The sequence below is a fragment of the Pristiophorus japonicus genome, unplaced genomic scaffold (assembly GCF_044704955.1).
Source record: "Pristiophorus japonicus isolate sPriJap1 unplaced genomic scaffold, sPriJap1.hap1 HAP1_SCAFFOLD_538, whole genome shotgun sequence".
Lineage (NCBI taxonomy): Eukaryota > Metazoa > Chordata > Chondrichthyes > Pristiophoridae > Pristiophorus > Pristiophorus japonicus.
In genome coordinates this window covers 314,826-332,598 of record NW_027254445.1, presented here as the reverse complement: position 1 = coordinate 332,598, position 17,773 = coordinate 314,826, and the positions used below count along the sequence as shown (strand labels likewise).

At 47.2% G+C, this 17,773-nt stretch overlaps 1 protein-coding gene across 1 annotated transcript in view; it reads right to left on the bottom strand.

The window, feature by feature from the left end:
* The window catches only part of LOC139254226 (uncharacterized), a 75,486-nt gene that overhangs the window by 40,284 nt on the left and 17,429 nt on the right, over window positions 1–17,773 (bottom strand). Inside the window, exon 2 of the mRNA XM_070873655.1 lies at window positions 6,397–6,750. Coding sequence (XP_070729756.1) covers window positions 6,397–6,750 — 354 coding nt within the window. The remainder of the gene's footprint in view (window positions 1–6,396; window positions 6,751–17,773) is intronic.

Below are 17,773 nucleotides of genomic sequence, written 5' to 3'. Positions count from 1 at the left end.
CTGGATCCTTCAGCTTCTAAAGTTTTAGATTCATAGGCGAATCCCCTCGGCCCCAGCAACATCTTCAATGGCTCTGATATACATAGAAGTTACAACATGTGTCACCTGCCCTAATATCTCCTCATGTGGCTCGGTGTCAAATGTTGTCTGATAACGCTCCTGTGAAGCTCCTTGAGACATTTTACTATGTTAAAGGCGCTGTATAAATACAAGTTGTTGTAGCTTGGGGAGGACAGAGCCAGATCAGTAATTCCCTCATGTTGGTCCTCTCACCAGTTGCCACAAGCCCAGTCTGGCAGCAATGTCCCTCAGGACTCGGCCAGCTCGGTCAGTGCTGGTACTCCCGAGTCTTGGTGATGGACATTGAAGCTGCCTAGCCAGAGTACATTCTGTGCCCTTGCTACCCTCAGTCCTTTCTCCAAGTGGTGCTTATACAAAGTGTGCACTTGCCTTTCGAAGTGGTACCTGGCATTGGACACGAGGAAACAATTTATTTGCATCGACTTTTTTGAGAAGGCAAAAAAGATAATTTCAGGAGACCAGAGCTCTGCCAGGAATCTCGCTGCCAGATAGTCGGAAAATCGTGGGCGGCATCTGCTGAACCTTCCATATATTGTCCCAGTGGGCGAGGCTTCCAACATTACTCCTTTACAGTCACACTATAGTCGTACATCGATGTGTTTGTTTAAATCATAAATTGTTAGTTCACAGACCTCAGGCTTCCTACCAGGTTGGCCATGTTCTCTCTCTGGGTCACACCCTCCCAAACCGTCAACAGTCTGTTTGTATTGGGTACATTCCAGACCCACTGCAGTCTGTGTGTATTGGGTACATTCCAGACCCAAAACAGTCTGTGTGTATTGGGTACATTCCAGACCCACTACAGTCTGTGTGTGTTGGACACATTCCAGACACACTACAGTCTGTGTGTATTGGGTACATTCCAGACCCACTGCAGTCTGTGTGTATTGGGTACATTCCAGATCCACAACAGTCTGTGTGTATTGGGTACATTCCAGACCCACTACAGTCTGTGTGCACTGGGTACATTCCAGACCCACTACAGTCTGTGTCTATTGGGTACATTCCAGACACACTACAGTCTGTGTGTATTGGGTACATTCCAGACCCACTGCAGTCTGTGCGTATTGGGTTCATTGCAGACCCACTACAGTCTGCGTGTATTGGGTACATTCCAGACACACTACAGTCTGTGTGTATTGGGTACATTCCAGACCCACTGCAGTCTGTGCGTATTGGGTTCATTGCAGACCCACTACAGTCTGTGTGTGTTGGACACATTCCAGACCCACTACAGTCGGTGTGTACTGGGTACATTCCAGACCCACTACAGTCTGTGTGTATTGGACACATTCCAGACCCACTACAGTCTGTGTGTATTGGGTACATTCCAGACCCACTACAGTCTGTGTGTATTGGGTACATTCCAGACCCACTACAGTCTGTGTGTATATTGTACATTCCAGACCCACTACAGTCTGTGTGTATTGGGTACATTCCAGACCCACTACAGTCTGTGTGTATTAGGTACATTCCAGACCCACTACAGTCTGTGTGTATTGGGTACATTCCAGACCCACTACAGTCTGTGTGTATTGGACACATTCCAGACCCACTACAGTCTGTGTGTATTGGGTACATTCCGGGCCCACGGACGAGTTTCTCACGGCAGCTGCAGGGAGAAGGCAAAAAAAACAAAGGTGACGTCACAGCCGAGGGGGTAAGTGATTGGCTGGTGATTGGTGAGTAGTTTTTCTTTTTCTTCTTATATTGGTCAGTAACTTTTAACATTGTTATTACCAGTTTAAGTGTATCTAAGGGTTAAGACATGGCAGGAGAGCTCGGTCGGGTGTTATGCTCCTCCTGTACCATGTGGGAACTCAGGGACACTTCCGGTGTCCCTGACGACTACGTGTGCGGGAAGTGTATCCGCCTCCAGCTCCTGACGGTCCGCGTTACGGAATTGGAGCTGAGGGTGGATTTACTCTGGAGCATCCACGATGCTGAGAATGACGTGAGTATCACGTGTAGTGAGTTGGTCTTACCGCAGGGAAAGGGTCCACAGCCAGATAGGGAATGGAAGACCAGCAGGAAGAGTAGAGCAAGGAAGGTAGTGCAGGGGTCCCCTGCGGTCATCCCCCTGCAAAACAGATACACCGCTTTGGGTACTGTTGAGGGGAATGACTCATCAGGGGAGGGCAGCAGCAGCCAAGTTCATGGCACCGTGGCTGGCTCTGCTGCACAGGAGGGCAAGAAAAAGAGTGGGAGAGCGATAGTGATAGGGGATTCAATTGTGAGGGGAATAGATAGGCGTTTCTGCAGCCGCAACCGAGACTCCAGGATGGTATGTTGCCTCCCTGGTGCAAGGGTCAAGGATGTCTCGGAGCGGGTGCAGGACATTCTGAAATGGGAGGGAGAACAGCCAGTTGTCGTGGTGCACATTGGTACCAACGACATAGGCAAAAAAAGGGATGAGGTCCTACGAAACGAATTTAAGGAGCTAGGAGCTAAATTAAAAAGTAGGACCTCAAAAGTAGTAATCTCGGGATTGCTACCAGTGCCACGTGATAGTCAGAGTAGGAATCGCAGGATAGCGCAGATGAATACGTGGCTTGAGCAGTGGTGCAGCAGGGAGGGATTCAAATTCCTGGGGCATTGGGACCGGTTCTGGGGGAGGTGGGACCAGTACAAACCGGACGGTCTGCACCTGGGCAGGACTGGAACCAATGTCCTAGGGGGAGTGTTTGCTAGTGCTGTTGGGGAGGATTTAAACTAATATGGCAGGGGGATGGGAACCAATGCAGGGAGACAGAGGGAAACAAAAAGGAGCCAAAAGCAAAAGACAGAAAGGAGATGAGGAAAAGTGGAGGGCAGAGAAACCCAAGGCAAAGAACAAAAAGGGCCACTGTACAGCAAAATTCTAAAAGGACAAAGGGTGTTAATAAAACAAGCCTGAAGGCTTTGTGTCTTAATGCAAGGAGTATCCGCAATAAGGTGGATGAATTAATTGTGCAAATAGATGTTAACAAATATGATGTGATTGGGATTACGGAGACGTGGCTCCAGGATGATCAGGGCTGGGAACTCAACATTCAGGGGTATTCAACATTCAGGAAGGATAGAATAAAAGGAAAAGGAGGTGGGGTAGCATTGCTGGTTAAAGAGGAGATTAATGCAATAGTTAGGAAAGACATTAGCTTGGATGATGTGGAATCTATATGGGTAGAGCTGCAGAACACCAAAGGGCAAAAAACGTTAGTAGGAGTTGTGTACAGACCTCCAAACAGTAATAGGGATGTTGGGGAGGGCATCAAACAGGAAATTAGGGGTGCATGCAATAAAGGTGCAGCAGTTATAATGGGTGACTTTAATATGCACATAGATTGGGCTAGCCAAACTGGAAGCAATACGGTGGAGGAGGATTTCCTGGAGTGCATAAGGGATGGTTTTCTAGACCAATATGTTGAGGAACCAACTAGGGGGGAGGCCATCTTAGACTGGGTGTTGTGTAATGAGAGAGGATTAATTAGCAATCTCATTGTGCGAGGCCCCTTGGGGAAGAGTGACCATAATATGGTGGAATTCTGCATTAGGATGGAGAATGAAACAGTAATTTCAGAGACCATGGTCCAGAACTTAAAGAAGGGTAACTTTGAAGGTATGAGGCGTGAATTGGCTAGGATAGATTGGCGAATGATACTTAGGGGGTTGACTGTGGATGGGCAATGGCAGACATTTAGAGACCGCATGGATGAAGTACAACAATTGTACATTCCTGTCTGGCGTAAAAATAAAAAGGGGAAGGTGGCTCAACCGTGGCTATCTAGGGAAATCAGGGATAGTATTAAAGCCAAGGAAGTGGCATACAAATTGGCCAGAAATAGCAGCGAACCTGGGGACTGGGAGAAATTTAGAACTCAGCAGAGGAGGACAAAGGGTTTGATTAGGACAGGGAAAATGGAGTACGAGAAGAAGCTTGCAGGGAACATTAAGGCGGATTGCAAAAGTTTCTATAGGTATGTAAAGAGAAAAAGGTTGGTGAAGACAAACGTAGGTCCCCTGCAGTCAGAATCAGGGGAAGTCATAACGGGGAGCAAAGAAATGGCGGATCAATTGAACAAGTACTTTGGTTCGGTATTCACTAAGGAGGATACAAACAACCTTCCGGATATAAAAGGGGTCAGAGGGTCTAGTAAGGAAGAGGAACTGAGGGAAATCTTTATTAGTCGGGAAATTGTGTTGGGGAAATTGATGGGATTGAAGGCCGATAAATCCCCAGGGCCTGATGGACTGCATCCTAGAGTACTTAAGGAGGTGGCCTTGGAAATAGCGGATGCATTGACAGTCATTTTCCAACATTCCATTGACTCTGGATCAGTTCCTATGGAGTGGAGGGTAGCCAATGTAACCCCACTTTTTAAAAAAGGAGGGAGAGAGAAAACAGGGAATTATAGACCGGTCAGCCTGACCTCAGTAGTGGGTAAAGTGATGGAATCAATTATTAAGGATGTCATAGCAGTGCATCTGGAAAATGGTGACATGATAGGTCCAAGTCAGCATGGATTTGTGAAAGGGAAATCATGCTTGACAAATCTTCTGGAATTTTTTGAGGATGTTTCCAGTAAAGTGGACAAGGGAGAACCAGTTGATGTGGTATATTTGGACTTTCAGAAGGCTTTCGACAAGGTCCCACACAAGAGATTAATGTGCAAAGTTAAAGCACATGGGATTGGGGGTAGTGTGCTGACGTGGATTGAGAACTGGTTGTCAGACAGGAAGCAAAGAGTAGGAGTAAACGGGTACTTTTCAGAATGGCAGGCAGTGACTAGTGGAGTGCCGCAAGGTTCTGTGCTGGGGCCCCAGCTGTTTACATTGTACATTAATGATTTAGACGAGGGGGTTAAATGCAGTATCTCCAAATTTGCGGATGATACTAAGTTGGGTGGCAGTGTGAGCTGCGAGGAGGATGCTATTAGGCTGCAGAGTGACTTGGATAGGTTAGGTGAGTGGGCAAATGCATGGCAGATGAAGTATAATGTGGATAAATGTGAGGTTATCCACTTTGGTGGTAAAAACAGAGAGACAGACTATTATCTGAATGGTGACAGATTAGGAAAAGGGAAGGTGCAACGAGACCTGGGTGTCATGGTACATCAGTCATTGAAGGTTGGCATGCAGGTACAGCAGGCGGTTAAGAAAGCAAATGGCATGTTGGCCTTCATAGCGAGGGGATTTGAATACAGGGGCAGGGAGGTGTTGCTACAGTTGTACAGGGCCTTGGTGAGGCCACACCTGGAGTATTGTGTACAGTTTTGGTCTCCTAACTTGAGGAAGGACATTCTTGCTATTGAGGGAGTGCAGCGAAGGTTCACCAGACTGATTCCCGGGATGGCGGGACTGACCTATCAAGAAAGATTGGATCAATTGGGATTGTATTCACTGGAGTTCAGAAGAATGAGAGGGGACCTCATAGAAACGTTTAAAATTCTGACGGGTTTAGACAGGTTAGATGCAGAAAGAATGTTCCCAATGTTGGGGAAGTCCAGAACCAGAGGTCACAGTCTGAGGATAAGGGGTAAGCCATTTAGGACCGAGATGAGGAGAAACTTCTTCACCCAGAGAGTGGTGAACCTGTGGAATTCTCTACCACAGAAAGTAGTTGAGGCCAATTCACTAAATATATTCAAAAGGGAGTTAGATGAAGTCCTTACTACTCGGGGGATCAAGGGTTATGGCGAGAAAGCAGGAAGGGGGTACTGAAGTTTCATGTTCAGCCATGAACTCATTGAATGGCGGTGCAGGCTAGAAGGGCTGAATGGCCTGCTCCTGCACCTATTTTCTATGTTTCTATGTTTCTATGGGACTCTATTATTAAATATTTTCTGGCTTTCAACTCCAAAACGAGATGCATTACTTTGCCGCCCAGCCATTCTGAAAGCGGATTGCACATTCCTGAATTACATTAACAGGCTGAAGGATGGTTTATTGCAGCTTGGAAAGGGTCGAGGGCTCATTTGTTTGCATTGATGAGTGCAGATTTAGTCACTCAGAGATGCATTGTTTTATATATATACCCTGTCAATATCCTGATTTAACCAGGTATGTCACCATTATTCCTATTACTGCACTTTTCCCTCAACATGTATTTTCCCGTTGAATCCTGTGTGTGAGGTTTTGTCCCACCATGTGCTCACTTAAACAAATTAAAAACAAATGGAGTTTGTCCCAGATTTCACCCTCCATTCTGTACTTAGAATTTCCACTCAGTGTTGTTACTGTAAAAGTGACAACGTTGTACAACATTTACTTACACATGAGATGTTGGTATTGTAACATTATTAGATATCAAACCAATATAATGTAGAATATACTTACTGGTTACAGTCAGCCGGGTTCCATTTCCATAGATTTTTCCCCAAATACCACAGATATAGACCGCGCTGTCTCTGCGCTCCACGCCTCTGATGGTCAGAATGTAGCTGTTACTGGCATCATCTCTGGAAAGCTGAAACCGCTCAGAGACACCGTGTGATCGGTAAATCCTGCCACCTACATAATGAGAAAATATTTTGTGTTTCCTATCCTGTGAGAGGTACCAGTGTACGTCATATTTATCCACACGGTCATTCACATTGCTGCTCTCCAGGGTACACCCAAACTGCACCGTCCCACCCTCGGGCACCGTCACAACTTCTGGGGACTGGATAAGAACCGGACTTGTCTTTCGACCTGTGAATAGTAAATAACTGAGGATCAGAACAGATGAGGAACAACATGAAGTAATAAGTTGAAACCGAAGTGATTATAAAATCTCCTGTGTGTTTGCGAATGGATATTGGTCTGAAATCCCACTCCTCTGTTTCCTGCGGGCGCTCGACAGAAAATGGTAAAAAAGATGTGCACCGACCTTTTCCTGCTGCGCCCACCAGAGATCCCGGTCCTGAGGCCTACTCTCCCTGCACATCGGAGCGTGTGTCTGTCAGGACGGATGTATGTTGGAGCTGGAGTGACATGACACTGGGCAGCCAATCCAGGTCAAGTATTTTCTCATTCATAATAATGGGAACTCGGTCAGTAGGAGTTCTCATTATGATTGAGAAACACTCCCCCCCAACATCCAAACACAAGTAAAAAATAGAAAAAACACATCACATATTTAAGATTAATTTAAATTAAAGTTAATAAATGTCTTCGAAAAAAATATTATTTTTCAAACTTTTTTTTAAAAGATTTTTCATTATGGTTTAAAATAAACTTCCCTTAGTGGACAGTGTTTTTAACATTAAAATGTGCTTTTGAAATGTTATTGTTACATGTTTTTGTATGTTTCAAAGCTGGTTTTCTGCACATGCGCATTGCACACCGAAAACCTGCTTTTGTGATGCCTTCCCCGGTCCGTACACACTCCGTACAGACTCAGGGAGGCCGGGATATCTGCCCCAATGTGTATCATCAGTAATTTGTAGCCGAGTTGTTCAAACATATCCTGAGCTTAGCTGTCCCACATTGCCCTGTACTGACCAACAATCCCACTGTGAACAGGCAGCCCAAAAACACACACACTGCAACTGAACTCAGAACTCCTGCTGTGGATATGTTCTTTGCTGCCTTTACCACGGAGGTTGGTACAACAAGGATCAGAAAATCAGGTAAAAAGCTGCCAGTTTTAGTAATATTGTGCGATACCCAACACAAGATTCTGATGTGGGTTCAGATACAGAAGCATCTCAGTCCACTTCATCTCATCCTTCCAGAATTCCAATACTACCATCGTCCCATTGCAGCGTCCAGCGGTTTGTAAACCTGTCCCGTGTTCTGGCCTCGCCTGGGAACCTGTTCCAGCTTTTGATCACCGTCTTCAAATAACTGAGTCCTGAACTTGGCCTTTACAATCCTGACTGTGCCCTCCTGCCCTGGTTATATCTGAAAGTATTGTTCTGGGTTTGCTTTAACTTCCTCCACAAGTGGCTGTAAATAGGGCTTCAAACTAAACTAAAAAATGGCGGGGAGTGGGGGCAGGAGTCATGTGAGGGGAAATTTAGAGATCTAAAGAGAAAGATGCAATAGAGCAGTGTAACGATTTGGGTAAAAATAAGCAGAGTGTGACAGGAAAGGACAGAGTTGAATGGTAGCAGTGCAGCAGAGAATAAGGTCAAAGCAGGGAACAACGGTAAAAAATTACATTAAAGGCTCTTTATCTGAATGCATGGAGCATTCATAATAAGATAAATGAAGGAGTGGCACAAATAGAGATAAATGGGTTTGATCTAATAGCCATTACAGAGACATGGTTGCAAGGTGACCGAGGTTGGGAACTAAATGACCCAGGGTACTTGACGTTTTGAAAAGACAGGCTGAATGGTAAAGGAGTGGGGGTAACCCTGATAATAAAGGATGATATAAGGACACAAGAGAGAAAGGGACTAAAATACCCACTGCTGGAAACGGGGCACACCTGCCCTGCTTCTCTTGTATTTACCGGCGAAGTGAATGCGGTGGCCTCGAGCAAAATTCAATGTTTTTGTGTTTTTCCGGCGGACAAGAAGTCGGTAATAATGAGGGTTATGCGGCAATGAGCGGAAGTTCGGACTTGAGGAGTGGAAGTTGGGGGCGGGCAGAGTAACCGGCGCTGTCAGTCATCAGCGTGACGCAGATAACGTCATCACGGTGCCACATCACCTCGGCTCCCACCTTCAGGTAAAGGGGAGGGCCGCTGCGATTCTTTAAGTTCAGTCCACTGGGCCACCAGGAGGGTTTCGGCCGGGCCAGCGGCCTGGCACCCAAGAAGGAGTGCGTGCCAGGCTGCCTGTTGGTGGCCCGGCCGAACCCGGGACATAATTGTCGGCCTGACATGGCAGTCGGCTGACAGAAAAAAAGCATGGTGGCAGCGGCAGTGGGTCCTCCCCTTTAATGGGAGACACACCACCATTTTACAAGGACTACAGCCTCACTGCACCAGCAGAAAAAAGCAGCTTTTGGCACCGCGCAGCGGGAGCAAGATATTTCCGGCTGAATTTCACCCACGGGGAGGTGGGAAGATCGGGCTTAGGACGGGTCGGCAGCAGCAGAACGCTGGGTGGGGAGCGGGTCACCGCCGGGATACCGCAGTGTGGCCGCTGATTTCCAGCGGTAACAGGCCTTAAGGGAAGGGGAAGTTTCGATGCCACAGGATTTTGGGTCAGACGATCAGGAAGTAGAATCAGTCTGGGTGAAGGTAAGGAATAACAAGGGGCAGAAAACACTGGTGGGAGTAGTATATAGGCCCCCTAACACTAGCTATACTGTTGGACAGAATATTAATCAAGAATAGTATGAACTTGTAACAAAGGTAATGCAATAATCGTGGAGGACTTTAATCTTCATATAGACTGGATAAATCAAATTGGTGAAGGTAGTCTGGAGGATGAGTTCATGGAATGCATTCGGGACACTTTCCTAGAACAATACGTCATGGAACCAACCAGGGAACAGGTTACTTTAGATCTTGTATTGTGCAATGAGACAGGGTTAATTAGCAATCTCATCGTAAAGGATCCTGTGGGGCAGAGTGATCATAATACGACAGAATTTCACGTTACATTTGTCATGTGTTCAACTGTCATTGTAACCCATGTATACACCGTGAGAACATTGACCACTAGGTGGTGAACTTGTGGGAGACACTCCGAATCTGGACTTCCAGGTATAAAAGGGGAAACTCCACCCACCTTCATCACTTGAGTGCTGGCTAATAAAGGTTACTGGTCACAGAGTGACCCTCTCTCAAGTATGGGCCTCGTGTGTATTTATACTGTATAATAAGGGCATATCATTGGCGACGAGAAACTGGGATTTAAACCACGCGAGCATGGTCACGAGCAGCACAGAAGAGAGGTACTGTGTTGGTGATGATTGGGACGACATTATTGAGAGACTACAGCAAAGTTTCGTCACTAAGGAATGGTTGGGACAGGAGTCGGCCGACAAACGCAGGGCTCATCTCCTGACGGTTTGTGGATCCAGGACGTATTCCCTGATGAAGTACATCCTAGCGCCAGAGAAGCCGGCAGACAAGACTTTTCAAGAGCTCAGTAAGTTGATCAGGGAACACTTTAAGTCGGCAAGCAGCATGCACATGGCGAGACACCGGTTTTACACGCACCGGCAACGAGAAGGGCATAGTGTTCCAGACTTCGTGGCAGACCTCCGGTGACTGGCGAGCCGAAGTAAGTTCCCAAATGCATGCAGAGCGGAGATAGAAACATAGAAACATAGAAAATAGGTGCAGGAGTAGGCCATTCGACCCTTCGAGCCTGCACCGCCATTCAATGACTTCATGGCTGAACATGCAACTTCAGTACCCCATTCCTGTTTTCTCCCCATACCCACCGATCCCCCCAGTAGTAATGACTACATCTAACTCCTTTTTGAATATATCCAGTGAATTGGCCCCAACAACTCTCTGTGGTAGAGAATTCTACAGGTTCACCACTCTCCGGGTGAACAAGGTTCTCCTCATCTCGGTCCTAAATGGCCCACCCCTTATCCCCAGACTGTGACCCCTGGTTCCAAACCTCCCCAATATTAATAAGAACATAAGAATTAGGAACAGGAGTAGGCCATCTAGCCCCTCGAGCCTGCTCCACCATCCAACAAGATCATGGCTGATCTGGCTGTGGACTCAGCTCCACTTATCCACCCGCTCCCCATAACCCTTAATTCCCTTATTGGTTAAAAATCTATCTATCTGTGACTTGAATACATTCAATGAGCTAGCCTCAACTGCTTCCTTGGGCAGAGAATTCCACAGATTCACAACCCTTGGGAGAAGAAATTCCTTCTCAACTCGGTTTTAAATTGGCTACCCCGTATTTTGAGGCTGTGCCTCCTAGTTCTAGTCTCCCCGACCAGTGGAAACAACCTCTCTGCCTCTATCCTGTCTATCCGCTTCATTATTTTAAATGTTTCGAAAAGATCACCCCTCATCCTTCTGAGCTCCAACGAGTAAAGACCCAGTCTACTCAATCTATTATCATAAGGTAACCCCCTCATCTCCGGAATCAGTCTAGTGAATCGTCTCTGTACCCCTTCCAAAGCTAGTATATCCTTCCTTAAGTAAGGTGACCAAAACTGCACGCAGTACTCCAGGTGCGGCCTTACCAATACCCTGTACAGTTGCAGCAGGACCTCCCTGCTTTTGTACTCCATCCCTCTCGCAATGAAGGCCAACATTCCATTCGCCTTCCTGATTACCTGCTGCACCTGCAAACTAACTTTTTGGGATTCCTGCACAAGGACCCCCAGATCCCTCTGCACCACAGCATGTTGTAATTTCTCACCATTCAAATAATATTCCCTTTTACTGTTTTTTTTCCCAAGGTGGATGACCTCACATTTTCCGATATTGTATTCCATCTGCCATACTTTAGCCCATTCGCTTAACTTATCTAAATCTCTTGGCAGCCTCTCTGTATCCTCGACACAACCCACTTTCCCATTAATCTTTGTGTCATCTGCAAATTTTGTTACACTACACTCTGTCCCCTCTTCCAGGTCATCTATGTATATTATAAACAGTTGTGGTCCCAGCACCGATCCCTGTGGCACACCACTAACCACCGATTTCCAACCCAAAAAGGACCCATTTATCCCAACTCACTGCTTTCTGTTTGCCAGCCAATTCTCTATCCATGCTAATACATTTCCTCTGACTCCGCGTACCTTTATCTTCTGCAGTAACCTTTTGTGTGGCACCTTATCGAATGCCTTTTGGAAATCTAAATACACCACATCCATCGGTACACCTCTATCCACCATGCTCATTACATCCTCAAAGAATTCTAGTAAATTAGTTACACATGATTTCCCCTTCATGAATCCATGTTGTGTCTGCTTGATTGCACTATTCCTATCTAGATGTCCTGCTATTTCTTCTTTAATGATAGCTTCAAGCATTTTCTCCACTACAGATGTTAAACTAACTGGCCTATAGTTACCTGCCTTTTGTCTGCCCCCTTTTTTAAACAGAGGCGTTACATTAGCTGCTTTCCAATCCGCTGGTACCTCCCCAGAGTCCAGAGAATTTTGGTAGATTATAACGAATGCATCTGCTATAATTCCACCATCTCTTTTAATACCCTGGGATGCATTTCATCAGGACCAGGGGACTTGTCTACCTTGAGTCCCATTAGCCTGTTCAGCACTACCCCCCAAGTGACAGTTATTGTCTCAAGGTCCTCCCTTCCCACATTCCCATGACCAGCAATTTTTGGCATGGTTTTTGTGTCTTCCACTGTGAAGACTGAAGCAAAATAATTGTTTAAGGTCTCAGCCATTTCCACATTTCCCATTATTAAATCCCCTTCTCATCTTCTAAGGGACCAACATTTACTTTAGTCACTCTTTTCCGTTTTATATATCTGTAAAAGCTTTTACGATCTGTTTTTATGTTTTGCACAAGTTTACTTTCGTAATCTATCTTTCCTTTCTTTATTGCTTTCTTAGTCATTCTTTGCTGTCGTTTAAAATGTTCCCAATCTTCTAGTTTCCCATTAACCTTGGCCACCTTATACGCATTGGTTTTTAATTTGATACTCTCCTTTATTTCCTTGGTTATCCACGGCTGGTTATCCCTTCTCTTATCATCCTTCTTTTTCACTGGAATATATTTTTGTTGAGCACTATGAAAGAGCTCCTTAAAAGTCCTCCACTGTTCCTCAATTGTGCCACCGTTTAGTCTGTGTTTCCAGTCTACTTTAGCCAACTCTGTCCTCATCCCACTGTCGTCCCCTTTGTTTAAGCATAGTACGCTCGTTTGAGACACTACTTCCTCACACTACTTCTTCATCAAAAGATGCTGCGAGACTTTTTTATTGAGGGCATTGGGCACACAGGGGTTTTCAGGAAACTGATTGAGACCAAAGACTTGACCCTGGAAAAGGCGGCTTTGATGGCCCAGACGTTTCTCTCAGGAGAGGAAGAGATCAGAATGATATTTAGAAAAATCTTGGCTGAAATGCAGCAAATGGATAGGAAGTCAACATTGTTAACGTGGCACACAGTTCTCCAGGCAGTCAGGGGCAATCGGACATGCCCGAGCAGGTAGTCGAACCCAAAGGGGGAATTCAACAGAGACAATGGCTAGCTGAACGGCGATTCATGCCATCGCAAGGGACAATGCGGCCAGTAATGGGGCCATCAACACCTGTCAATAGTGCGCTTAAGAGCAGTTACAGAGACAGTCAGAGACAATCGACTGGTAATGGACCTTTTGTTTCCAACAACAGCTCATGTTGGAGGTGTGGAGGCAAACACCCAGCCAGAGCTTGCAGGTATCAGCAATATACCTGCAGAAATTGCAACGTGAGCGGTCACTTGGCACGTATGTGCAGGAAGCCTGCAGCCAGGTTGATGTACGAGAAGGACGGGCCCGATGTCAGCTCTACGAGGCCAAATGAACACTGGGGGAAATCGCTGGAAGCTGAAGTTCAGCGAGTTCATGTGGAGCACATATACAGTTCATACACCAGGACGCCACCGATAATTATGAAAGTGCTCCTCAATGACATCCCAGTATCAATGGAGCTAAGCACGGGGGCCAGCCAGCCCCTGATGAGAATCAAACAGTTCAACAAGTTGTGGGCGTCGAAGGCCAGGAGGCCAAAATTATTGCCGATTGACACACAGCTACGGACATATACAAAGGAGATCATTCCGGTGCTAGGCAGCGCCACGGTCGTCGTGACCCACAAAGATTCGGAGAACAGATTGCCACTCTGGATTGTCCCGGGGGATGGTCCAGCACTACTGGGGAGGAGTTGGCTTGCTGTCATGAACTGGAAATGGGGCGATGTCAATGCAATTTCTTCTGTGGAGCGAGTATCATGCTCACAAGTCCTGGACAAATTTGACTCATTATTTCAACCCGGCATTGGCACTTTCATGGGGGCCAAGGTAGTGATTCACATAAATCCGGACGCCAGGCCAGTACACCACAAGTCCAAAGCGGTGCCGTACGTGATGCAGGAAAAGATAGAATGAGAATTGAACCGCCTGCTGAGGGAAGGCATCATCTCGCCAGTCGAATTCAGTGACTGGGCGAGCCCGATCATGCCAGTGCTCAAGGCGGATGGGTCGGTCAGGATATGTGGCGATTACAAGGCCACCATCAATCGGGTGTCACTCCAAGACCAGTACCCGCTACCGAGAGCGGAGAACCTCTTTGCGACGCTATCAGGTGGCAAACTTTTTTCAAAATTGGACCTGACCTCATCTTACATGACCCAGGAGCTGGCAAGTGAGTCAAAGAAGTTGACCACCATCACGACACACAAGGGATTGCTTGAGTACAACAGATGTCCGTTCGGGATTCACTCGGCCGCCGAATATGGAAAGCCTCCTCAAGTCGATTCCAAGGACGGTGGTTTTTCAAGACGACATCCTCATCACGGGTCACGATACTGAAGAGCACCTCCACAACCTGGAGGAGATGCTATGCAGACTGGACCAGGTAGGGCTGCGACTGAAAAAGGCAAAGTGCATCTTCCTAGCTCCAGAGGTAGAATTCCTGGGGATGAGGGTAGCAGCAGACGGGATCAGACCTACTGCGTCCAAAATGGAAGCGATCCAGAGAGCACCTAGACAGCGCAACACGATGGAGCTGCGTTCGTTCCTGGGGATCCTGAACTATTTTGGTAACTTTCTTCACAAATTGAGCACGCTGTTAGAGCCGCTACATGTGCTCCTACGCAAAGGTTGCGAATGGGTCTGGGGGGACAGCCAGGAAAGGGCTTTTGATAGAGCACGCAATTTGTTATGCTCCAACAATGTGCTCATGCTATATGACCCAAGTAAGAAACTTGTTTTAACGTGTGATGCGTCGTCCTATGGGGTCGGGTGTGTGTTGCAGCATGTCAATGCCAAGGGTCAGTTACAGCCGGTAGCTTATACCTCCAGAAGTCTGTCCCAGGCAGAACGGGGCTACGGGATGGTAGAAAAGGAAGCCCTTGCATGTGTATATGCAGTAAAAAAAATGCACCAGTACTTGTTTGGCAGGAAATTTGAGCTGGAAACAGATCACAAAACCCCAATGTCCCTTTTGGCTGACAACAAGGCCATAAATGCAAATGCGTCGGCCTGCATACGAAGGTGGGCACTCATGTTAGCCGCCTATGACTACACAATTCGGCACAGACCGGGCACTGAAAACTGCGTCGGTGCACTCAGCAGGCTCCCACTAGCCACCACTGAGGGGGAAACCGAGCATGCTGCTGAGATGGTCATGGCTGTTGAAGCTTTCGAAAGCGAAGGCTCACCCGTGACAGCCTGTCAGATCAAAGTCTGGACAAACAGAGACCCGCTACATTTCTTTAGTTAAGAAATGTGTCCTGAATGGGGACAGGGCAGCCATGTACGGGGCATGCCCTGAGGAATTCAAACCATTTCACAGGCGCAAGGATGAACTCTCGATTCAGGCCGATTGCCTACTATGGGGTAACCGAGTAGTCATGCCCCAGATGGGCAGAGAGATGTTCATCAGAGAACTCCACAATGAGCACCCGGGCATTGTCATGATGAAGGCAATTGCCAGGTCATACGTTTGGTGGCCAGGGATAGATGCAGATCTGGAACTTTGTGTTCGCAGGTGCAACACGTGTGCCCAGCTGGGCAATGCACCCAGGGAAGCCCCCCTTAGCTCCTGGCCCTGGCCCGCCAAGCCAAGGTCACGCATCCATGTGGACTACGCAAGTCCTTTCATGGGAAAAATGTTTTTGGTTGTAGTAGATGCCTACTCCAAATGGATCGAGTGTGACATTTTCAATTCAAGCACATCCTCTGCCACGGTAGAAAGTCTACGGGCAATGTTCGCCGCCCATGGTCTACCAGACGTCTTGGTCAGCGACAATGGCCCGTGCTTTATAAGCATTGAATTCCAGGACTTCATGGCAGGAAATGGTATCAACCATGTCAGAACGGCACCGTTCAAGCCGGCCTCAAATGGCCAGGCGGAACGAGCAGTGCAGATAATCAAACAGGGGATGCTCAGAATGCAAGGGGGTTCCCTACAAAGCCGCTTATCACGCCTCCTGTTGGCCAATAGATCCCGACACACTCACTAACACGGGTCCCACCCACAGAGCTGCTAATGAAAAGGACGCTCAAAACCAGGTTATCCCTTATACACCCCACCATGAAAGAAATTGGTGAGAGCAGGCGCCAGTCACAATGTGACTACCATGGCAGAAATGCGAGGGCACGATGTATTGATGTCAATGACACTATCTTTGTCCTCAACTGCGCTGAAGGGCCTAAATGGCTAACAGGCACTGTGGTTGCCAAGGAGGGGAATAGGATTCTATTCGTTAAACTTACCAATTGACAAATCTGCTGCAAACACATGGATCAAACAAAAAGGAGATTCAGCAACCCCATAGAAGAAGCAGAGGAAGAACACGATGTAGAGTTCACTCCACCACAGGTGACTGAACATCGGAACCAAGTGGAGGAGAGCCCAGTCACTGTGGGCAGTCCGGACAGGCCTGAGGCACCGCAAACAGCAGACACTCAGGCCAGCGCCCAACAACCGGAGCCCCAACTCAGGCGCTCTATAAGGGAGCATAAACCACCAGAGAGACTTAACCTGTGATCCCAATAAGACTTTGGGGGAGAGGTGATGTCATGTATTCAACTGTCATTGTAACCCATGTATAAACTGACCTAAGTTCTACACCATGTGAACACTGACCACTAGGTGGTGAACTTGTGGGAGACACTCCTAACCTGGACTTCCAGGAATAAAAAGGGAAGCTCCACCCACCTTCGTCATGAGTGCTGGCTAATAAAGATTACTGGTCACAGAGTGACCTTCTCTCAAGTATGGGCCTTGTGTGCATTTATACTGAATAGTAAGGACATATCAACATTAGAGAGAGAAGTACAAAAGGAGTGGGATGCAGTGAGAGACCAGAGAGCACAGAGGGAAGTACAAAAGGAGCGGGATACAGTGAGAGACCAGAGAGCACAGAGGGAAGTACAAAAGGAGTGGGATACAGTGAGAGACCAGAGAGCACAGAGGGAAGTACAAAAGGAGTGGGATGCAGTGAGAGACCAGAGAGCACAGAGGGAAGTACAAAAGGAGCGAGATACAGTGAGAGACCAGAGAGCACAGAGGGAAGTACAAAAGGAGCGGGATACAGTGAGAGACCAGAGCACAGAGGGAAGTACAAAAGGAGCGGGATACAGTGAGAGACCAGAGCACAGTGTGAAGTACAAAAGGAGCGGGATACAGTGAGAGACCAGAGAGCACAGAGGGAAGTATAAAAGGAGTGGGATACACTTCCACAAGTGCCGGATGCCTGTTGGGTTTTGGCCAAATGAGTCACACATGAGCCTTGACGATGAGTGTTGGCAGGATTAGACCGTGGGAGGAGTTAAAGAGCTGCCCTCTCCGTTAGCTGCACATTTGCATTTCTAGTATGGTCACTACATAACGATAAGGAGTGGGAGCCTTGCTCATTCTCACCGAACTCAGAACACTGAGGGCAGCTGCAGGACCTTGTCGATCCAGACTGAGTTTATCCTGACCTCCCCGGGAGTGGTCACCTGACCCAGAACCACTGGTTCAGCTACTTACCGCTCAACCATTGCGAAACACGATCCGCCAACTCATGCTGAAAACACAGATTAGCTGTGTTTCAAACACATGTTCCTCGTACAATGTTCTATTACTCTCTCCTCTTCAGTTGAAGATTTCTCTGTAAGGTAACCTTGATTG